At 35.7% G+C, this 24,569-nt stretch overlaps 2 protein-coding genes across 3 annotated transcripts in view; one reads left to right on the top strand and one right to left on the bottom strand.

Annotated features, from left to right (window-relative positions):
• Nucleotides 1-7,648: 7,648 nt before the first annotated feature.
• LOC132903107 (uncharacterized) lies at nucleotides 7,649-8,465 on the top strand. The gene is made up of 2 exons (XM_060950464.1): nucleotides 7,649-8,149; nucleotides 8,457-8,465. The coding sequence occupies exons 1-2, from the start codon at nucleotides 7,649-7,651 to the stop codon at nucleotides 8,463-8,465; spliced, it is 510 nt and encodes a 169-aa protein (XP_060806447.1).
• A 5,009-nt stretch (nucleotides 8,466-13,474) lies between these two features.
• Nucleotides 13,475-24,569, bottom strand: part of LOC106138752 (uncharacterized) — a 41,078-nt gene continuing 29,983 nt past the window's right edge. For both annotated transcript variants that reach the window (XM_060950336.1, XM_060950337.1), the window contains 5 exons: nucleotides 18,683-18,847; nucleotides 18,008-18,099; nucleotides 16,600-16,750; nucleotides 14,787-14,972; nucleotides 13,475-13,734 (listed from right to left, as the gene is read on the bottom strand). In XM_060950336.1, coding sequence (XP_060806319.1) covers nucleotides 13,661-13,734; nucleotides 14,787-14,972; nucleotides 16,600-16,750; nucleotides 18,008-18,099; nucleotides 18,683-18,847 — 668 coding nt within the window. In that variant the 3' untranslated portion in view covers nucleotides 13,475-13,660. The remainder of the gene's footprint in view (nucleotides 13,735-14,786; nucleotides 14,973-16,599; nucleotides 16,751-18,007; nucleotides 18,100-18,682; nucleotides 18,848-24,569) is intronic.

Here is a 24,569-nt window from a genome sequence, read left to right as displayed (position 1 = left end):
CGGTTCCTGCACCCTGATACTAGATGACAGAGATGAAGTAGATGGTTGGCCATTTACAAGAGAAATTGTCGCAGAAGGCTGAGCAGCTACTGAATTTAATAATGACTGAGTCTCGATGCTTATCTCTTCTTGAAGATTTGTTACAGATAGCTGGTCTCGTGGCTGACAATTGACTGGAGAAGACTGAACAGCTCTGGAAGTTGATGGCTGGGACTCGTCATTAACTGTGTCTTGCAGATTTGATGTAGAAGCATGAGAGACCACACTTGGAATAGGTGGCTGGAGGTAGTTTCGGTTAATTACCAGAGTTTCATCATCCGTATCGCTGTCATTTAGCGCAATATCAGTGGTTGATGCCGCTAGAAAATCAGCTTCAGTGAAACGATTGCGATTGAGTGGCCAGATGCCTGTGTTTTCATATGAATTGTAGGCTGTTGTAAGTGTGGCTGTTTTTTGAAATGATTGATTAACAAGCTCTGCAATTTGAAACTGGGTTATAACTTTCCCTCCATTCATTTTGAGCCAGTTATTAGCGGCTTCTGTGTAGTAGGTAGACAGAGGCTTCATAAATCCCACGTCCAAGAGTTGCAGACGGTGCGTGCAGTGAGGCGGAAATGACAAGATATGAACACCGTGTTCACGCCCTAAATCAATCACATCTAAGTTTTTGACATGACTAGCATGCCCATCAAGTAATAGCAAAACAGGATTTTCTGGTGATGCTCTCGAATATTGAATAAATTTCTTGAACCATGCAGTGAATATGTCCTTTTGTATCCATCCACTTTCGTGACACATAGCCAAAGAACCCCGTGGGGCATTCCTCATCAATTCTTCCTTCATTCTTTTTCGCGGAAAAATAAACAGCGGTGGCATGTAAGATCCGTCTGCTCCCATGCAAAATACGACTGTTACCAACTGCCCTCGTTCTGCAGATGTCAGCAATCCTACTTGTTTCTTACCTTTGGTACCAACAATACGCGGCAAACTTTTGGGCACAGTCGTCATGCCGGTCTCATCCACGTTAAAAATTTTGTCCGGTGTTAATTTATATTTAATAATCAAATCAGTCAGCAAATCAAAGAAATTATTGACAGCAACGGGGTTAAATCCTGCCGCTCTAGCTGCGGAAGTGGCTTCAGGTTTTCGAAAGCTAAGATCTGGATTTCGCTTTAAAAAGTTTTCAAGCCAGTACCTGCCGGCCGATTTGGTGTCGTGATCGAAATTGTGAGACAAATTATTTCTTTCCACCAAGTCATAGGCTAGTTTTCTTAGATCTTTCGAAGTAAGGCCATAGAAACGACACTCCATATCTTTCAAATAATCTGTCAATTCTCGCTCTTGTTCTTTATTGAAAACCTGCTCGAAACGTCCCAGTTTTTTAGTGACGGCTTGGTCAAGATTATTCGTTTCCACAAGCGCATTTAATCGTCGCTTTAGCGTTGTTTTCGGCACACCGTAAGTTTCAGCAGCTTTCCTTAAACCCATTTCTTTATTTTTGACCTTTTGTAAGGCGTTTTTCATATTTTCTTGGCCCCATGACTGACGGTTAGTTTTCCGAATATATTTATAAACCATCTGAAACAAAAAAACGCTAAACATAGTTCAAATTTATAACTTAATTTGAGGGCAAATTGGACCGGTGGCCCGTTTTGCCCGGACCGTTTTGCCTTTGGGGAACATTAAAAACAATGAAAAATTTGAGGTTATAAGTTGGGCCATTTTTGATTCTGGTGACACTTTATTAAGCTCAATAATATGTTAATCACTACTATTATGCGTAATATCGGCTATAAACAATAGAACAAAAGTGCAGGCTAGTCAAAAATTACACTTTTTACATCAAAACAACAAAAAACATACCTACCGCGAAAAAATTCCGTCCACACGCATGGTAGGTTCACCAGCACTGACCGAGAGCGAGAAAGGCGACAGCTATTTAGTAACGCTACAAACGAATAGATGGCGCTAGTAGTTTCAAAGTTATAAAACCGGTCCGTTTTGCCTGCAGGGTCCATTTTGCCTGCAGTTCCCTACTACTACTATCGCAATCATTGTTAATATCTCTCCTCTCCTCTTCCCTTGAAGTCGACGACTTAGAAGAAATGAAGAATTTGTCCATTTGCTTAGCTTAGACTGAGTGTATATTTTTAGTAGATTAAGTTAAAACCATGCCAAGACCAACACCAAAGTCATGAAAAGAAATCAAACAAATAAAATGAATAAATTAACCACGTTATTAGTATGAAAGTAAGATACCTGATGCAATACGTGTAAATAATTTCTGTCAACGTATTCACGTTTGCGATGAACCTCAAATTCGACTTGGAAGCGTTTTTCTCTTTAAGAGACAAGAAGAACGTTAAAGAACGAACAAAGAAAGATATTGTCAACATTAAGGTTTAAGTATAACTTTTTGTTTTTATCATCATTGGTACAGAATTAGAATTAATTGAAATATTGGTATTTTCTCAGAAATTATCACTCAAGAAAATTAAAATCAAACATAGTGTTATGCGTATAATGTAACGCCATAATTTTTACTCAGTACATTACATACATATACACATTTTGTTAAGTAACTGGGTCGATGGGTGTATAAGACAAAAATTCATCCACATTTTGTGGATAAAACTTTAGATGAGGTAACACTACTATAATACCTAATGTCAGTTGCCAATATAATTAAAAAAAATAAAAAACTAATGTCATAATTTTTGGCGGGATTGTGCATTTTACAACAATTTACAAATTTTAAAAAACATGTAGATGTATCGTAGATTACATTTATCACTAATCTGTGAAAACATGAAGCCTTTTGGTTTAATTCACTGACCGCTATTAAAGGTTTAATCCGCTCAGTGGTTTAATCTCAGTAACTTCTTTTACGTATATTAATAACTGACTTGTACCTACTTACTATTTTATTGTCTAACTAAAACCAAGTTTAAAAAAACAAAGCATTCATGGTGTGTAATAGGTACCTACCTACTTAATTGGTCTGATTAAAATTCATCGTTAATTTATTAGCCCATAACTATAAAAAAGTATAATTATAGAAAAAATACAAAGTGAAGCACACAGTAGGTACACAAAACATGCACTGCAATCGTAGATACACTTACCAAGCTTTCAGTAAATGTCCAGTAGGAAATTATGTCTTATTGTAATTATTAATTATCAATCAAATCACAAAATACAAACTTTAGGTTATCTTTCGATGACAACAAATTTAAATGGCGGCGCGGGGCGGCCGGCAAACAAACAACAACGAATGAATGAATCTGACCGAAGATCCGATCTAATCCGTCTGGTCAAGCGAAAGCGAGTGAGCGAGATAGAAGTGGTGTAAGTGTGAAAGAGGAAAAGTACAACGTGTTGTTCCAATGCTAACGAAGCTTACCAACATGAAAAATTCTAAAACGAGCGTTTCGTTTCACGTTGCTTTTATTAAAAAAAATTCTACAAATCCAGAAAAATCACCTAAAAGTAACCTTTTCATTAGTGTAACCTAAAAGTAACCAATGCATTTAAAAAATCACCTTAAAGGTTTCAAAAGGAACCTTCTGGCAAGACTGTAGTTATTATAGGAGACTGACAAGTGACAACTGACTCAATTGAATCAATGTCGAAATTCACTGATTGACCTGTTTGATTTGGTTCTAATAAATCATGTGATGGGCTGGAAGTAAATGAATTGTACTCTGACGGAATTGGTGTGATTGACATTTTTTCAGTGATATCATCTTCAATATGATTAGCATGAATTTGTGTAGATTGGGAATTAGAAGGCGTCAATATAGGAGGAGAGGTACACGGCGTCGTCGGTTCGATTCGATCTGTTTGAGGTATAGTTTTATTCAAAACTGATACGCCAAGATCGTCCATAAGTCTAGTCATTACTTCATCTTCCAATGGTTGATGTTTATCGAAAAATCCAGTACTTATATTTGGTAAACTTTCGTTATATTCCTCTTGAAAATTTAAAATTGAATTTTCTGTAAATAAGAACAACAAACCTACATACAAAAAAATTATAAAAATAACCTGACTCTGCCTCCTGATTCCGTATAAACTAGTAGTTTCAATTAGAGGTTTCGATGCCTTATAAGGCTATATATTTATGATTTACTTAACTATTTTGCAGTAAAAATATAACAATGTAACTTTTTGAATTTGATATTTCTAAGTCAACGGCCTATGAATTTGATTTCTTTGAGAGTGTTGAAATTTGCGTTTTATGCAAGGCCCTATAATTTTTTTTTTAATTTAGAAGTATTTTTTTAGTAGCGTCAATTGATTGTAAACCTAACTACGAGTACTTATATGATTTTAATAAATTACTACTTGATATCTCAACACAGACTTGACAGAGGGACAAACGAACAAACAACCAAATTATCCTATAAGAGTTTCTTTTTTTGAGGTAGGGAACCCTAAAAATAATATATTTGTATAAAAATAATTACGGAGTAAATCGTAACATCTACTATAACAGCGAAGTAGAAAGAGTTAAATGGCAGATGTTCGTTTATGCGCCGGAACGTAAGTAAAAACGAAATCACATACATTGTTATTCATTCAGAGACAAAAATAAGAGAAAGAGAACTTCAAAAAGTATAATCAGTTAATCAATATATCAGTCTCGGTGAGTGCGCCGCGCCGAACACACGCATCGATTATTCAAATTGCGCACGCGACGGCTGCGGTATAGTACATAATTTGTATAAAATTGTAATATAGTATTTTTAATATAAATATGGAGTGTCAAAAGTGCAAGAAAGTGCTATCCAAGAAGGGTTCGCATTTCGTATGCCAGGCCCTGTCAAGGACTTTTTCATAAGAGCTGTGTTAAGGGATTGGCGGCAGATATCAAGGCAGGAAGGAACAGAACTTGTTGCTATAACTGCGAGGAGAATGATACGGATGATGAAACAGAAGGGGAAGATGAAAAAACAGTACGTAAAACGTTAAAAGACATCCAAAAAACACTTATTGTTCTACCTTCATTAGAAAAACAAATGAACACCATCATTCACAGTATTAGCGTCCTTTCTGACAAATACGATACGCTGCTTGCGGAGCACGAAGTGTCTAAGGAGAAAATAAACAAGCTTGAGAAGATGATGATCAATACGAATAATAAGTGCACCTATCTTGAAAAGTGCAACTTGGCATTGGAGCAAAAATTACAAAATATTGAACAAACAACTCGCAAAAACAATATTGAAATAGTTGGTATTGAGCAATTACCGGGCGAAAATCTCAAGGACATTGTGGCCTTGGTCGCGCGCAAAATGGACGTCAGCTGCGAGGACATCGAGTCAATGACCCGCACGTATACTCCTAAACCGGGATACAAGCCCGCGCCTATAATTGTGAAGTTTAAAACTATAGGCACGGGAACGCGTGATCAATGGTTGTCCCAGAGACGTAAATTACTGGAAGAGACGAGTTATAACATCGTGGGTGGGGCCTTGAGAAGCAGAATTTATGTCAATGAAGACTTGACCAAACCGACTAGAGCCTTATTATGGAATGTAAAAAAGGAACTTCGAGGATTATATAAATACATCTGGGTCACCAATGGTAAAGTTCTTGTCAAGAAGTCAGAGGGCGATAAGGCTTTGTGGGTGAAATCGGACAGCGATATTCGTGAATTAGCAAAGTGAATAGGTATTTAATGCAGTGATTATCGTGTTTATCCTTATTATTAAAATTCACACCTTTAAGTGACATAGACCATGTCGACAATTCAGTAAACTATGTTCGTGTAAGCAACATAAGTGACTTCTATGACTCTTCTAGATTTAATAGTGATTGTGATATTTGTTTATTACATGTAAACATACGTTCAATTAAAAAACATTTTGACGAATTACTCGTCTCACTGCATGGACATTTACATAAAATTGATATAATAGTACTAACAGAATCTAATATAAATTATAGTTTATTATCCTTTTATAAAATAGATGGCTTTAATTTAAGTTACTATACACGTTCGGGGCGAAGCGGTGGAGGAGTTCTAGTGTATTCTCGCGCGGGATTAGTCCAGCAGGAGGTAGATAGCTCGGCAACGCCTGCGCTGGCGATGAGCGCGGCAGAATGTGTTTACATAACGCTGAATATTGCAGGTGAGCAGTTACATATTATTTCTATTGACAGACCTCCAAAAGTTAATAAAAAAGATAAAACTGTACAATTCTTATCAGAACTTAATATTTTATTAAATAGTCTACCAACTAATTCCAAAGTAATATTATGTGGAGATATAAATATAAATTTGTTGAACAGTCAAGATAACAATGTGATTACCTACGAAAATTTAATGACAGAATATGGTTTTACTAAATGTATTCATGATATAACAAGAAAGGAAATACTTAATGGTAAAGTAGTAGAATCATGCTTGGATCATATATATGCTAGACATAGTTCAGCTGCAATTTGTTCAGCGGTAATTGAACATAAAATATCGGATCACTATTATGTGACTGTATTGATAAAATGCAAAGATAACGCAGGCGGGCTGGCCGCCGCGGGTCCCTCCACTGCTGCGCGCCGCGTGTTAGATAACCGCCTAGTCAGGGAAAAACTTTTAGCTACTGATTTTCAACACCTGTTAACAATTGACTGCCCTATAAAATTGTACACTGCTTTATGCGAAATTTTTACTACCATATATAGTCAATGTTATAAAAACATAGTGATTAATAATAGTATGAGAAATAAAAACTGGGTGACAGAAAAATTTAAAAAGATGATATTAGAAAGAGATAGACTGTTTAAAATATGGAGCAAAGAACCAAATAATATGATAAATAGACTAATTTATACCAAATATAGAAATAAATGTCATAAGGCGATAGCTAAATCCAGGAATAATTATGATAAACAGTGTATTATAGATTGTAACAAGAATATTAGGAAAATTTGGGAAAAAATAAATAGTATGCTAGGGAAGAGTAAAAAATCTTTAGATACAAATATAGTTAATAGTATGAGGATCCAAGGTGGTACTGAATATATATGTAATGAGTTTGCAAGAACTTTTTCTAAAGAGATAGACTCAATTAAACATGACTGTAAATATAAATGGCTAAATCGAACAAGTTATGTATATAAGTCGGACAGGTGTATGAGATGGCAACCAGTTGATGCAAAAATAGTTAAAGGTATTATAGATAAAATGGATGCGAAAAAATCAGCTGGAAGCGATCTCGTACGCATGTGTGACCTGAAGTTAATATCCGAAAGAGTAAGTGCCGTTATAGCTAGACTAATTAACTTATCTGTAAAATATCATAAATTCCCAGATAAATTAAAGGAGGCAATAGTAAGACCAATTCATAAAAAAGGAGATCGTAAAGACTACATAAATTACAGACTTATAGCTATTTTATCTAGTATAGACAAAATAATTGAAAAGAGCATAACAACTCAACTCGGATCTTATTTATCACAAAATAATATTTTAAATGACTGTCAACATGGCTTTCAGAAGGGTAAAAGTACTAGCTCATTATTGTCCATTTTTACAGATGAAATCAATTCACATTTAGCAGATAAAAAAATTGTTGTTGCAGTATTTTTTGATTATAAAAAAGCGTTCGACACCCTAGATACAGATACCCTTTTGAAAGCTATGAGCGAATGTGGAGTCGACAAGCCACTTAACGACTGGTTCCGCGACTATCTAACCGGGCGCTCATATCGTGTCAGGGTTAGAGATGCGCTCAGCGCGATGACGGCGGTACGCTGCGGGGTACCGCAGGGCTCGGGGTGTGGTCCCGTGAGCTACCTAATGCACGTTAACAGCCTGAGTGGTGCACTGCAGCACTGCACAGCGCACATGTTCGCGGATGACCTCTGCATGCTGCTCGCCGGCGCTGACCTGGCGGAACTCCTATTTTTGGTACAATGTGATGTGGACGCGGTCGTTGAGTGGTCGCACGACAACGGAATTCTATTGAATACCTCTAAAACTAAATATATGATAATACACTCTCCCTATATTGATCTTTCCAAACAACCATCAGCATTGCCTATAACAGCTCATTCTTATTCCTGTATTCATAATAAAAATATATACTGTACTTGTGAACCCATAGAACGTGTAAATTATATAACCTACCTTGGAGTTATTGTAGACGATCGTTTTTCCTGGACACAACATGTCAATTACATATGCAGTAAATTAAGAATATTGTTAAGTAAATTTTATCACTTAAGTTTCAAAGTTCCTAGGAATATCTTAAAATGTTTATATTTATCACTAGTAGAACCTATAATTAGCTATGCTCTTGATTGTTATGGATTTACATTTAAAACCAATTTAGATAAAATAGAAAAAATTCAAATTAGATTTCTAAAGTTTCTGGTCAATAGTAAAACTAAAAATAAAGTTAAAAAAGATTATTATCTACTTTTTAAAATATGTAAGATTCTTCCAGCTAGTGTAAAGCATAAATATCTTATAATATTGAATAATCATAACAATCAGAAGCTAAATGTCACTAGTCATGGTCACAGTACTAGGTCTGTGACTGCGGGCAAGCTGGAGGTACCCAGAGTAAGTAATTACTATGGCGATAGAACATTAAAAAAACGCTTGCCCTACTTATTGAACAGTTTGCCCGCAGACATTAGATCTGTATGTGGGACCAACGCATCAATTAAAAAAACTCTTCTCAAATTCTATAGAAGTATGTAGCTTAAATGAGACTGACCGCAGTCAAACTGTGAAAACAGTTTTGCGGAATATTGTTTTTAAGTTTCATTATGATTATTGTGTAATAAATAAATAAATAAATAAAAATAATAAATTAGAATACATACCAGCCACAGTTTCACAATTATATTTTGTAGGTTAGGTTTAATAGCTCGTTTGTGTCTGTGATAGCAATTTGTTTTCTTGTTTTTCCTAATTTTACCAACAGCTTGCGTCGTTCTTTATTCATTTTAAGGATTATAACAATGAACTCAAATGAGGACTACAATGAAAACCTCGAAATATCACTGATATCCAACAAAAACCCTCACTTAACCTAAAAATGTGCGCTAGCCGGCGAAGTACGTGTCAACTGACTGATAACGTTTTGTGTTTGCGCGCGGGAAGTCCCGCGCTCCGCGTCAATGCGGCCAACGTATAATATATATATAGGTTTGTAACTTGGTCGCGTTCACTACGTACTATTTGAAAAAAATGTGTAGTTGGCTTTTTGTACGTACGAAAATAAATTGAAATAAAGTGATTTGAGAAAAAAGAAAAATGTCACATTGTAGAGAATTTTTTAATTAAAACGATAATGATAAAAACCGAAAATCGTGAATTTTGTAGTTGACACTTTTTACTTTGCACCCGTCGATATGGAGTGTAATCCTGATATGAATGTTATGGAATGCTGGAAGAAATTTGACATAGCAAAATGCATCGTAAACATAAAAGAATCATTGGAAGAACTGAAACCACACACATTGAAGTCATGCTGGAAAAAACTATGGCCTGCTCTGATTGTGGAAAATGACGAAGAATCCGTGCAAGTTCAAACTTTGACTGCAAACATAGCCGAAATTGCAAATGGAATAGGACGAGATGGGTTCGAACAGATAGAATCAAGTGACATCCAGGAATTGCTTTAATCGCAAGATGAAGATTTGACTGAAACCGACTTGGAGGAAATGTTAAATTCACAGCTGTGCAAGCACTGAAAATGTGACATTTACTCTGAAAAATCTTAGTGAAGGTTTAAGAATGGCAAATAAGCTTCGCGATTTCTTTGTGAAGATTGATCCATCTATGGAACGAAGTCTTAATTTTGAGAATGTAGACAATGTGCATTCGTCCACGATTTAGATTTAAGAGATCTATATTTGTAAATTGACGTCCTATGAAAATGCTGCAGTGTAGTTTGTTCCGCCGCTTCTTCTACACATGCGCTTTGGAAGCGGTAGTAGTTATAATTAGATTTAAGTTATGTGACGTCAATAAGTGATACCTTGTATCCAATTTTGAAAATAAATCTATTCTATTGTATTCTATTTTTAAGAGGAAAATTGCTAATGCGACTGCTGAGTATCAGTCTGAATTGTCGGAGCTATTAAAAACTGCCAAGCAAGAGAAAATAACAAAATTCTTCAAACCATTGCCTAAGCCTGAGGATAATGATTAATCAAAATGTTCAGTAACATCAATAAAATTGATTTTCTTATATATTTGTTTTTTATTTTGGAATCTAGGAACGTATAAACCCCCCTATAAACCCATATAAATTACCATTCTGTATTCACGGTTTCTGTATTCGCGGCATATTTATGGAACATATACCCCGCGAATAAAGAGATTTTACTGTATGTCATCATCAGTCGCAAACTTTTTTTTTATTCGCTCGTTTTATTAATCCCCTTATTTATTAATCCCCTTATTTATTATCACCCACTTAAAAGTTCTCTGCTTAACCCAACGGTAGACTATTAGTACTATTAGCATTACGTCCGCCTACAGTATTTTACAAATTGTTAATGTTACATAGAAAATGGGTTAATTTATTCTGCTACCTTATATAACGAACACCTTCAGTTTGAGACAAAACAAAGGCTCTTTTAATATGGGGAAACTGGCTTATGTCTAAGCTACCAGACAAGCGTGGAAGCATATTAAAATAAAAAGCACTTTGTCGAAAATTGTCTTTATTGTATCTTAGCTTATTGCTATAAAACAAACCGCAAATATCGGACGGAGCTTTTTCTAAAATTAACAGTAAAATTAATAAACATTGGGAACACTTAGAACAAACACTAGACTTTGAAAACAGTATAAAAAATTCAGACATTTTATATAATAAAAGGAATGTAGTGCGTAAATATTTTTGTAACATTCTACATTCTAGATACTGCCAAATACGGTTAACAAATACTCAAAAATTATAATATAAAAATTATTCAAATTAATCAAAATGGTAAAAAATTTGATATTATATTTTTTGTTAAGATGTATATATTTAATATTATATTTTATTGTAATAAAAAGAACATTGCCAGTTTTATTTTTCAAATAGCTAGTTAGCTTTTGCCACAAAAATAGATGTAAAAAAGAGATTTTATTAAGAATTTTCTAAAAGTAATTTTAGCACAGGTAAATATTGTGAGAATTTTCTGGAATACAATAAATCAACAATGAGATTTGCTATCATTTTTTATATCTTAGAATAAATATACATATTTGTTATTGTTGAGATTTTATTTATTATAAATATGTGACAATTTTAGCTTCAAAAGGTCCTCAAGTAACAGTCTTGATATTATACTTATATTAATGTTTTTTAAATAAACCCATTCAATTTAAATCTTATACATTTATTCATATAATTTAAGTAGATAAACCTAACCTTAAGACCAGACATTGGACGGAGCGAAATACCTAATGCTCTATAAATAAGATCGACTGCAACGGTTTTATGAATAAAGGTTTTTTATAGATGACTTCTGATAAAAAAGTACCGGATTTTAATATGGCCGTTCTTTACTGACTGTATAAGTAAGATAAGGACGGAGATAAAAGTACCTTTGTTTTTGAAATTAGAATGTAGAGGTGCAACTCTGCGGGGAAGGCACATTCATGAAAATGGCGTGTATATGTAAGGCACTATTTTTTATAACTATTTAATGACATGCATGACAGTTCAAACGGTCATTATATCTCTTAATAATTGCATGGGTGAGAAATATATACTTATAATTTCGTCTTTTTCCCTTACGGGGTAGACAGAGCAAACAATCATGAAAATACTGAAAAACCACATTCAATTGTAGACAAAGGTGGCGTTATTAAATGTATATTACACAGATAAATTTCCTTGAATAGACAGCTCTGCCTACCCCGTAAGGGATATAGATATGACTATATGTATAACTGCCAATGCATCTTGTAAAACATATTAAATTAATCTTCATGTTGACAAAGGAATGATCTACTTATAATATTGTTCCCATTAAAATATAATGATTTAGAAATATTAATAAAAATACGACTTGTACCATACAAGTGTGGTGGGTTTTCGTTTATACACGAAAGTGTATTTACAATACTCTAATATTGATTGATGACCTAAGGTCTAATTTACGTGTACTGTTTTGTAAAGATATTTGTATAAATAAAAACCATCTTTTAATATAATGTACACCGCAGCGCAGAGTTAAGGCTTATTAAGTTTAATATTCACTAAGATGCTTAGTTAATTTAATATATTATTATTAAAAATAAAATTCTTTACAAAACAATACATGTCTGTAATTATAAAATAATGGACTAACTTATATATTGCAATTAATCATAATTTTATAAAATTATATAAAAAAAAATACACAACAAGCGGTATAATAAAATAACAATAAAAAAAACATATTCTTATTTTTATACAACACTTTGTGCTGGTTTATATACATTGTGTATAGTATAATAGAACTTTGTTCAAACTAAATATACATAATAGTGTGCGGCCATACGCTAAAAACGTCAAATGTATAATAAGTCTTGAAAATTATTCGCAAAATGCCTAATTTGGTAAAGAGTGTGTAGACACACACACACAAATGAAAAGGTTGAAAACTTATTGAAATAGACACTCTATCTTCTGGATATGTTGTTATAAGAAATATTAAGATTTGAAGGAGATTCCGGTACAGATAGCGATGCAAAATTGGTCTTTATAATTAAAATTTGCAGACATTGATTGAGAAAAATTGCACTCGACCTACATACGAGTAATATGTAATGCTTTATGCCCACGCTGTGTGTGTGGACGTTATAAGGCTGTGGAAGATGACTTTTATAAAATTCTTCAGAAAGTGAAAAAGACCAGAGATACCTACATACAATTACGTCTTGCGGGGTAGAGAGAACCTACAAACTCGAAAAGACTGGTAGGTCACATTTAGCTGTATGGCTTAATGATGGAATTGAGATTCAGATAGTGATAGGTTGCTAGCCCATCGCCTAAATGAAGAAACCCGAGTTTATATATATGAGATTTTTTTTAAATAGGCGGCTATTTTTATATCAGATCTCTCGTTTATAATTAACTCGCTTATAAAAAGCTAATTTATACGTTTGAAACAATGCTCTGTCTACCCCGGTAAAGAAAATGTTTACGTGCAATATAAAGCAACTGATTACCATAAAAAAAAAATTGGCAATTTGCGAATATTTTCTAGATAAGCAGCAAATTGCCAATTTAGACATTTTTAACGTGCTTTTTAAACATGATAGGAAAATTATAAACATTAAATTAATGTAGTCACATGCTTATGTACACAATAAAATTGCAGGCATATAAAGCACATAGTCGTACAATTAATCCGTTTGCTATGGTACAATTACATTATTAATAATCTGTACAATTAGAGATTTAAATTTGACCCCCTGATAGTTCAAGATTAAAATTATTCATTTTAAATTCACAGTAGGTATTTGTATGAAACATGATTTCGTTCAAGAAAATTAAGCTACGTACACACCTGGCCACCGAAGGCACTTACTAGCGTTCATTGGTCCTATTTGGAAGGTAAATTGAAAACCAGTGTGGACGCAGCTCAAATGAAACTTTTTTATATGAGTACCAGCATTAAATAAATCATTTTTCGGAACTAATAATCTACTTCATACTTCAGTACTGTGCGTTTGTATTCTCACTTTCTTCTGACTGCCATTTCGGTTTAGGGGCGGTGAATGACCTGAAATACAAAATAAAAAATAAATCCACAATTACTCAATGAAAATTTTCTTAAATATAATAGTAAGGGGTATGTTAAGATTGGTCATGTGGAGAGGATGAATGAAAGCAGGTTGACTAAGCAGATATACAAGGAAAGTGTGGAGGGAAAGGTCGGAGTGGGAAGACTTAGACGAACGTATCTTGATTAAATTAAGGACGTCCTGGCAAAGGGTCAGGTCAAGAGTACCCGAAACCGCCGAGCGTGCATGAAGGGAGTTATGAATGTGGATGAAGTGAACGAAGTATGCACAGATCGTGGCAAGTGGAAAGATGTAGTCTCTGCCTACCCCTCCGGGAAAAAAGCGTGATTTTACGTATGTATGTAATTTTACTAAAGAAAATAAAAATACGCGCATACCGTGTAGTTTTAGTCACTTAAGAATAGAACCACTCACAATAGATATTTCCCATGGATTTCGTTAAAGGCGACTAAGGGATAGGCTTACAAACTTGGGATTCTTTTTTTAGGCGATGCGCTAGCAACCTGTCACTATTTGAATCTCAATTCTATAATAAGGTCAGGCAGCTAAACGCAGTCTATCAGTCTTTTCCAGACTGTTGGCCCTGTCCACCCCGCAAGGGAAATACACGTGATTATATACCTATATATATATATATATGTATATGTATATGTATGTATGTATGTATGTATATATGTCACCCACCCGAATACCCAGGGTTCTGGATGCCCAGGCCGGCGCGGCTTCTTCAGCGAGGAGCGCAGCGGCGAGCGCGTGATGGTGCTGGCGTCCGACAGCGTGGTGGCGGCCGTGGTGACGGAGCCCACGCTGCCGTGCCCGTTGCTGCTGTACGGCTTGCATGCGATTGGCATGCGATTCCCACGAGGATAGAATGTCTACTCTATATATATATATGTATATATATTCTATCCTCGTGGGAATCGCATGATGCAAACTAGTAAAAAGCACCTAAATGGCGGCGATGGTGTCCGCACCCCATCACGTCTCGTTCCCGGTATAATATATATATGTATGTATGTATGTCACCCACCCGAATAGCCAGGGTTCTGGATGCCCAGGCCGGCGGGCGGGCGCGGCTTCTTCAGCGAGGAGCGCAGCGGCGAGCGCGTGATGGTGCTGGCGTCCGACAGCGTGGTGGCGGCCGTGGTGACGGAGCCCACGCTGCCGTGCCCGTTGCTGCTGTACGGCTTGCCGGAAGCGTCAGTCATCGATATGCCTGGGAACAAATATATATATATATATATATATACTAGCTGTTGCCCGCGACTTCGTCCGCGTAAACTTATATGCAATGCCTTGATTTCATTCAAATGATGATAACTTTTTTTTTAGTAGTCCGATTTTGATGAAACAAACTTTAAATGTTTTTCTGAGTTAAAACAAAGCAATCGGTGAAAGTTTGAAGTAAATCGGTTCAGTACTTTCGGAGATAATCGTGATCATACATACAGACAGACAGACAAGAAATAAAAAAAATATATTTTTGCTTTCTATTGTTCATTCTAAGTGTTCCTCTATCCATTTCAGTCAAAAATACTAAATGTACAGACAAAATATTTTTACTTTATTATTTGTATAGATAGATATACGGGACAAATTACACAGATTGAGTTAGCCTCGAAGTAAAGTTCGAGACTTGTGTTACGAGATACTAACTCAACGGTACTACATAATATATTTTTATAATAAATACTTATACAGATAAACATCCAAGGCCCAGGCCAATCAGAAAAAGTTCTTTTTTCATCATGCCTTGGCCGGGATTCGAACCCGGGACCTTCAGTGACACAGACAAGCGTACTACCGCTGCGCCACGGAGGCCGTCAAACAGAAGTGGTTAGACATCTTTACACAGTGTATAATAAGGCACGGTTCACACCAAAGCGGTGAGAAGATGTGGAAATAACGAAATCTGATAAGCTATTTAGTTGAAAGTTTTCTATTTATGTAAAAAAATATATTATGTGTTATTGTTATTCTAATTGTCTAGGACCACTCCATCTCGTTTCCATGGATGTCGTAAAAGGAGACTAAGGGATATGCTTACAAACTTGGGATTCTACTGTTAGACGGTGGGCTAGCAACCTTTCACTAAATTCTATCATTGAGCCAAACAGCTGAACGTGGCCTATCAGTCTTTTCAAGACTGTTGGCTCTGTCTACCCCGCAAGGGATATAGACGTGATTATATGTATGTATGTTTAATCTTATACAGTATATACAAACTAATTTATAATTACAAACTTATAATAACAAACTAATTAAAATTAACTAAAACTAAACCTAACCTACAGGGTGACATTTAAAACAACTGCATCCTTTTAAACAGACTATACCCATGCTTCTGAGCCGTTTGAGCCTATTTTTATTTTTAATTAAACGTCATCATTTCCACATTTAAAAAACCCTCAAAAACTACGTCACGCGCTACAAAAAGAAATTAAAACTAAACATGTAAATAAATGTCTGAAAAATAAATTATTTTTCTAGTATCAAGATCAAGTAAAGTACAGAGTTGTCGAGATCGCTCAGCTAAATGAATTGTGTCGTTGACCTCTGAATCTTACGCGTCGCTTTTCCGCCGGCCGGGGTGATACAACGTATTTAGGATCGTGGATTTTGATACTTTTATTTTTTTTCGTACTTTCTGAAATATGAACCGATATTTTTCTATTAACGTTTTTAAATATCCTTTAGATGAGTACACTTAACAGTTAAATTTATGCAATTGAATTAAAAGTCACCCTGTATATTGGAATCTAGTGAAAGCTGCACTTAATGAATGTGCTCATTACATGCCTTTTACGACAGAAAACGTATGGAAAGTGACAATATGAACTCACCTCGACCAGCTTCTTTGAACCCTGGATTGTTGATGGTGGCTCCGTCCGGGGGGTCAGCCACGCTGGTCGGGTCACCGCCGACTCGACGGGAGAAAAGGGCGTCGTAAAGCGACATTATGAACAACAGTGAGTTGATCACGATGCATACTATCTGGAATTAGCATAGATTTATTATTAAATATATTTGTGCCGTGTGATTCCCGGCACCAATACGACTACGACGAAAAGGCGACTAAGGGATAGGCTTATAAAATTGCGATCCTTTTTTAAGGCGATGGGCTAGCAACCTGTCACTATTTTGATCTCAATTCCATCTTTAAGCCGAGCAGCTGAACGTGGCCATTTAGTATTTTCGGGACTATTGGCTTCGTCTACCCCGTAACGGATATAGACGTGACTATATGTATGTATGTTTTATTATTATTAAACTTGTGTAAAGTAAAATTAAAAACAATTTTTAAGTGGGACCTCTTCCACCTAACCTGACAATAAGAGGATCCGCGTACAAAATTGAGGCAAGGGTGGACAACAGTTCATATACGTGGTGTGATGCTTAAGACTTAAACAATTATATACGTACGTACATATATAAACATATAATGTAAACTAAATTAATAACCAATCCAAGACTCAAGAAAGAATTTATTAAGATTATTTTTAAAGGAATTAGAAGAAGGGGATTTGAAGTTTCCCCGATTTCGGAATTCCTTCTAACGTGCCCATTTCCTCACCATTTTTTTATTTTCGTTAATAAATAATATTCCTTCTTCCTTGTCGCTTACGTCCCGGTTGCATCCTCAGTCTGGAGAGGAGCCCGGGGTATTCCTTTGACCATGGATCCTGGATTGGGTGAATCAGGTTTTTATATGAAGCGACTCCCGTCTGACCTCCGCAACTATTGCAGGTAAACCAGACCTATATGGATCGATCATGGTTACACATTCAGTTGCCTGAATGTGCAGCTTTCCTCACGTTTTCCCTCACCGTAAGACCATCGGTTAGTATTCAAATTATAAAAGCAAGTAAAAAGTAATATTCCTATTAATTGCTAAATCCATACTTATTTTATAAATTGACGGCCTCTGTGGCTCCCGGGTTCGAATCCCGGGCAGGGCATGATGTGAAACGATTTTTTTCTGATCTTAGATGTTTATTTATATCGGTAATTATTGAATTAGTATCTCGTATACAAATTTCGAATTTTCTTCGATGCTCAATCCGTGAACTTGTCCCGTATTTATATTATATTGTATAAATTTGATTTTTTTTTTTGTTCATTCGTTTTAGACATCAAAGAATTTCCATGAAATTTTGCGTAGGTACATATAGTGTGAATTACGGAGAAGGATATAGGGTATTTTACGTGGGTAAAAAAGTATTACACGAGGAAGTAAATGAAAATAAACACCTGGACATAGAAAGCTTCCCCCCTGGTCGAGTAGAATCCCCGGTCATCGCCTTGAACAGCAAACAGACCGGCCGCAGCTATTGACAGCAACGCTGTAATTGGACAAATTAAATTCTATTGTTAACAAAGTTATAAATCAATATTTATAAAACTCTTGAAATAGTAACTAACCGAAAGACTAGCTGAAAAATTCTAATATTTTGCAAATAAAGATGTATTCTATTCTATTCATGACGTAAACTGAAATCTTTTTACCGCTAGCTTCAGTTCTACTATTCCTGCCTGCCCCCATAGCATGACGCGCGTTTTAATCGCGCGAAAATCTCAGTCCATTTTGTTACAATATAAATACAGTTGTTATAGGTTAATATTTCTCTTCTTGATGTATTATAATGTACCAAATAAACATTTTTAATTTCTTTCTTTCGAAACAGTTTCGCGCGATAAAAATGGTGTCGCGCGTGCCATATTACGAGGGCTGGTTTAAAAACATATCGGCTAGTAAGGCCAGTGCCAACTTTATCATAACTAAATGCGTGTATTTGAACCCCAATCGCTCCTTGGACGAGATCATGGCTGTCTGCAACCAACATCACTCCGAAGTCACCCAGAATGATCTCTTCTACAGCTGTGAATAACGCTAAGAGTAACTACAGCCTGAGTCTAAATACATACCGGCTAATAAGGCCAGCGCCAACTTCATCATAACTAAATGCGTGTATTTGAACCCCACTCGCTCCTTGGACGAGATCATGGCTAGTTGGAGTACGGATAGCACGCAGAAGACTCCTAAGATCGTCACGCCTATCGCTGCCACAACGCCCGCTATGTGAACTGCCTCTGTAAGAGAAGAAATATTACGTGTTATTATTTTAAAAAAATATACTTACTTTTAGTCACGGCCCTATACTTGAAGGGGTAGGCAGAATCTACAATCACGAAAAGGAAATTGGAAGGCCAAGTCCAGATGGAGATGGGAGTCGTTTCATGTAAAAACCTGACTTGCCCATAGTAGGATCATGGCAAAAGGCGCCCTCGGGGCTCATCTCAGAGCGATGAGCGATTTTATTCACACACACACACACAATCACGTCTATATCCCTTGCGGGGTAGACAGAGTCAACAGTCTTGAAAAGACTGATAGGCCAAGTTCAGCTATTTGGCTTTAAGATAGAATTGAGATTCAAATAGTGACAGGTTGCTATCCTAAGGCTAAATTGCGAACACGCAAAAATGATAATGGAAATATGTAGAAAGTACAAACAGAAAGGTTAATAATTTAATCAATTAAAGTTATAACATATTACGTACGTGAATTTTGTAAAGAATACGTTTTTCAAATGTTTCAATATAAAATTTTATGTATGAAAGCTAGGCTTAGAATAAATTTTACTAGGTACTCTAAAATTGAGTGGAGAATTTGCGAAAGTTTTAACGGTCTGTGACTGATTCAAATCATTGTTTGTATTTCACGCATATCAGTTACAAAACCTATATTTAAAAATTTTAAAAACACTTGCACACTGAAAGTCTACTTTCGTTACGATTCATAACGATTTTGATGTAAATCGGCAATGGAACAGACAAAACTTTCAGGAAAACACAGACTACTTTCTTGAAATTCCCACGGAAATAAAACCCTGTGCAAAAAAGCTAGTACCTTATAAAATGATGGCTCCAAAGAATTGCGCTTACAAAAAAAAAATACCACAAATCTGACCACTATTCACCACATTTAGAACAATTATGACAGACTTTCACTGAAAAACTTTTCACCTTCACTAGCCAGACAGACATGAGCGACGAGTCAAGGTCAAAAATTTCGACTGAATCACGCAAATTTTCTCTCAGACACATTTGTTCGCAAATCGACCACTAAAACTGGCACCTTCAGACTTATGACATGAAAAGTAAGCGTCTACACGATTGACAAGGAAAGAGTAGTGTATTCATAACAGGACGAAAGGTTGACTAACGCTTTGAATGTATGCCAGCCACTAGTAATATTGACCACAAATTGTGACTCATCAAACGAGGTGCATAACAAAATACGATATAACACAAGGAAAACAAATTGTGTTCGTCAAAATGTAAAAGACCTGCATCCTGTAACATTAAGGGTTGCATAATCCTGGGAAACGTAGCAGTGAAACAACAGTAAGTCATTTGGGCTTTCCCATATACACACATAGCCCTTCGCCGCAGTGGACGTCCTAAAGCTGAAATGATGACGATGAACAGAAACAAGTCATAATACTCACATATCTTCATTATCCTGCATACGATGACAGAAGAACAACAATTTAGAATATTATACTATATTATGTACATTCATATTAAAAAAAAAACAAACAACAAGTATGCGACAATCTCAGGTTATTGATAAAAGTATTAACGCGTTATATATTGCGTAACAGCATTGGAATGCAAGTAACTCAACTATTTAATCGGTAATTAATTCCACAACAACCTTCCTAACCAAAAAATTACGGTCGAATTGAGAACTTCCTCTTTTTTGACCTCGGTTAAAGAGATAGAAGTGTAAGAAAATAAAATGTCTTGACATTTTGGAAAGAGAATCTTAAACACTTCAAACAAGTAATGTCAACCTTATATTAAAATTTCCAGCCATTAAAAAAGTTCACAGTATTTGTAGTCAGGTAATTTGAGGATAATACCTGTATTTATAATTTAGGTCAGTTTGTTATTCATGTTCATGTCTTCTGTTAACTAATGTGGTTCATTATGCTTTGTCCACTCATTAGAATATTACGAAGTGTGAGTTAGCATTGCATAATCCTATATACATGTGAAAGCTTATTTGTCGGAAACAGTGTTTATTTTTTATTATTACAGTGTTTATGTTATATATCAGATTTGAACTATCAGTTTCTTAATACATACATATAGTCACGTCTATATCCCTTGCGTGGTAGACAACGCCAACAGTTTCGAAAAGACTGAAAGTTCACATTCAGCTGTATGGCTTTATGATTGAGATTCAAATAGTCTAGTAATCTTCTCGTGCGAAACCGAATCGGATAGCTAGTGTCAGACATAAAAAGTCTAGTCTAGACGGAATGTCCATCATGTTTCGATTCGGTCGACGAACTAATACACCGTTGAGAATTATTGAGAAGATTCCTATTGAGGCATTCGGTCTGCGCTAAATTCGTAAAACCTATCACTTTTTTTTTCTCGTAATAACTATGACGGACCGTTGACATCTTTATTTAGAAGACACGTGACAAGTTTAAGAGTAAATAAATTGAATAGACTCAAAGTAGGCAAGCGGACACCAGCTCCCAAACTTTGGCGGAGTGTGCAACTAACACGCAAAGAAAATAGTGAAAAGATTAGACTTGCAGATAATATCGTTTGGTTCCCGGCATTTTCGAACAGGAACATTCCATATTATTCCCATGAATGTCGTAAAAGTCGACTAAGGAGACGGTCGAGTAGAATCGGGATTCTTCTTATAAAGACGATGGAGCTATCAACCTGTCACTATTTCAATCTCAATTCTATCAAGCTAAGCATGATCTTTTTTTTAGGACTGACGGCTCTGTCTACCCCGCAAGGGATAAAGACGTTATCATATGTATTTATGCAGATAGTTTTGTTCATGACACAAGAGAGCTATAAAGGCTAACGCAAGGTGTTTGATTAGTCCCGTAGTAAAGGTGTTTAGATTCTAGACTGTAGCAGTAACTATGCAGGAATCGTGTCAAGTAGAAAAAAATAATAAGTGTTTGGCTACATTTAACAGTAGGTAATAGTGCTGGCAAGGAGGCGTGATTTTAACTAAAGAGACTGATGATTTAAAAAAAAACAATTTAAACTGACTACTTTTTTTTTCTAATTCTAACATACCTGACTACAATGTGGATTTAATTATTTAAAGCATCGAACAATGTTACTCTAATGCTTCACAACAAAGACGGGTAGAAGGGGACGCATGCATTCCACATCCCATGGCATTGAATTTCACACCATATGCGCAGTGACAGCTACTTGGTATTGAGTTGGGTTACCTATATTGAGTTTTGACTCTTTTTACATACATACATATGGTCACGTCTATTTCCTTTGCGGGGTAGACAGAGCCAACAGTCTTGTAAAGACTGAATGGCCACGTTCAGCTATTTGGTTGCTAGCCCATCGCCTAAAAAAGAATCCCAAGTTTGTAAGCCTATCCCTTAGTCGCCTTTTACGACATCCATGGGAAAGAGATGGAATGGTCCTATTCTTTTTTAATTATACATATAAATTCAACAGCAGGATAATTCATACAGATTGGGTAAGCTTCAAAGTTAGTTTGAAACTTAGGTTATGAGATATTAACTCAGCCATATTAGGTACCTACCTAATATGTTTTATGACGATGACATTGGACAAGACAAACGTCGGATATGGACCACGGGCTTTGCGGTGGAGGGTGCGATAGAAAATACGAAAATATATGAGGCAGAGAGAGAGAGAGAGGGGAAATCTATAAGTCGAAAAACATTACTCTCTTTTTGCAGTCGGGTTAAAAGATGCTATTTCCTACTGCATTGCATGTGACATAAAAACGAGACAATAGAGCGAGTGCGACATTGAGAAGTGCATTTAATTTACAGAGTCATTCTCTGCTCATTTGACGCGGTGGCGTTAATTATCAAGTTGATTAATATTTCCTATAATGATAGGAAATATTAATCAACTTTATTAAATATTAATCAACATTATTCTGCCATCAAGGAAATATGGAGTATTCTTTATAGTACCTGGGTGACCGAGCGGTGCTCGGTGGACGTCAGTATACGCCATAAAAAGTAGTAAAATCAAAAACCATAATGAAATCACCAAAAACGAAAAGTGACGTCGCAACTTATGTTTTCATCTGTAAACACTTTAAAGCTTTAAAACTTCTTTTAACACGTCATAATCTTCTGTCCGTTAGTTCCGGTCAAATCCTCACATCTCTGGAAAGCAACCCGGGGTGCGTGAATTGCGAATTTCTGGCACTAACCCCTCTGACCGTACATTAGTAAGACTATAATTTAATGATATAAAACAAATACGTGTCAAATAGTTAATGCAATATGTATGCATCGTCAACTATATAGGACAGGGTCTTACATTTTTGCACGTATTGTCTGATGACTCATGCCTTTGTTGCAGCGAATCTGATTTTATTATCATTACCTAGCCTGAGAGTTTATAATCTGTAATCATTAGTTTGTCCTTTAAAGTAAAGATACTTTTACTTTTGTATATTTATACTGTTGATAGGTGACATACATACATATGGTCACGTCTATATCCCTTGAGGGGTAGACAGAGCCAACAGTCTTGAAAAGACTGAATGGTCACGTTCAGCTATTTGGCTTAATGATAGAGTTGAGATTCAAATAGTGACAGGTTGCTAGCTCATCGCCTAAAACAGAATCCCAAGTTTGTAAGCCTATCCCTTATGATAGGTGAATAATCTAAATTACAAATTAATATTATAAATGCAAACGTTTAATGCGTTGCTTTGGTTGCTAAAGAAACAAAAGTTGCAAAAGTTCTGCTTATTTCAAAAGAAATCTCTTCCAGCAGACCCGAGATAGGTGACATGATGGAAAGGCTTGTACTCCACTTACACAACAAATTTATATATTTTTTATTAATTATATTTCTTTCTTCTTACTCTCATTCATGTGGTCCAAGTGGTCCTTTAGAAAAATCTCAAACTTTCTGACTGACTCTATGGCCACATTAGATGGCTACGTTATAAAATTGGAATCAGAATTCAGATAGTGTCAGGATACCAGTCTAAGAAGCTTGCACACACAGTTTTTTCTTAGCCAGCGATCGTTTTCCAGTCGATAAATGCGCTTATTCCCTTAGTTCCCTTATACGATATCCATGGGAATGAGGACAATTGCGTTTGCCTACAACAGGAACTAAGAACTGATATATTAAAATATGTAATAAATGTGCCGTGTGGTTTCCGGCACATTTATTAAAAAAAAAGAATAGGACCAATCCTTGTCTTCCCATGGATTACTGTCACTATTTCAATCTCAATTCTATCATCAAGCCCAAAAAGTCTTCAAAAGACTTTTGGCCTTGTCTACCCTGCAAGGGATATAGACGTGACTCTATGTATGTATATATGTAATAAGTACACACTAATATTTTTATGTGATAGTGTGTTTGTTCGTCCGTCTTTCACGTCAAATCCCCTGTACCGACGGCTGACTTTTAACGGAGGCAGAGCCGCGGTCGAAATCTAGTTGTCTATAAACAATCCAATAACTTAGTTCAGTGTCTTTGTAGGGTTATTGATTTTTCTCCACTTTTACCTTTTAGCAGTAACTGCTATGAATCATCATTACATATTTATGCGAATTGCACAATTTTATGGCCATTATGAACTTGTAATGCAGTTTCAATTGTCGTGTTTTGTAAAAGGATTGAAGATATAAACTTAGTTAGTTTGTCATCCATCCACATCCAAACTAATAATAAAGAGAAAAGATTTGTATTTTTGTATGTTTGTAATGAATGAACACAAAAACTTCGTAAACGA

The sequence above is a fragment of the Amyelois transitella genome, chromosome 21 (genome assembly GCF_032362555.1).
Source record: "Amyelois transitella isolate CPQ chromosome 21, ilAmyTran1.1, whole genome shotgun sequence".
NCBI lineage: Eukaryota > Metazoa > Arthropoda > Insecta > Lepidoptera > Pyralidae > Amyelois > Amyelois transitella.
The sequence above is the reverse complement of the archived record's forward strand: the minus strand, read 5'-3'. Positions and strand labels throughout refer to the sequence as shown.

Excerpts from the sequence above, each read along its gene's own strand:
- LOC132903107 (XM_060950464.1), top strand. The coding sequence starts at position 7,649 with ATGAGCGAATGTGGAGTCGACAAGCCACTTAACGACTGGTTCCGCGAC.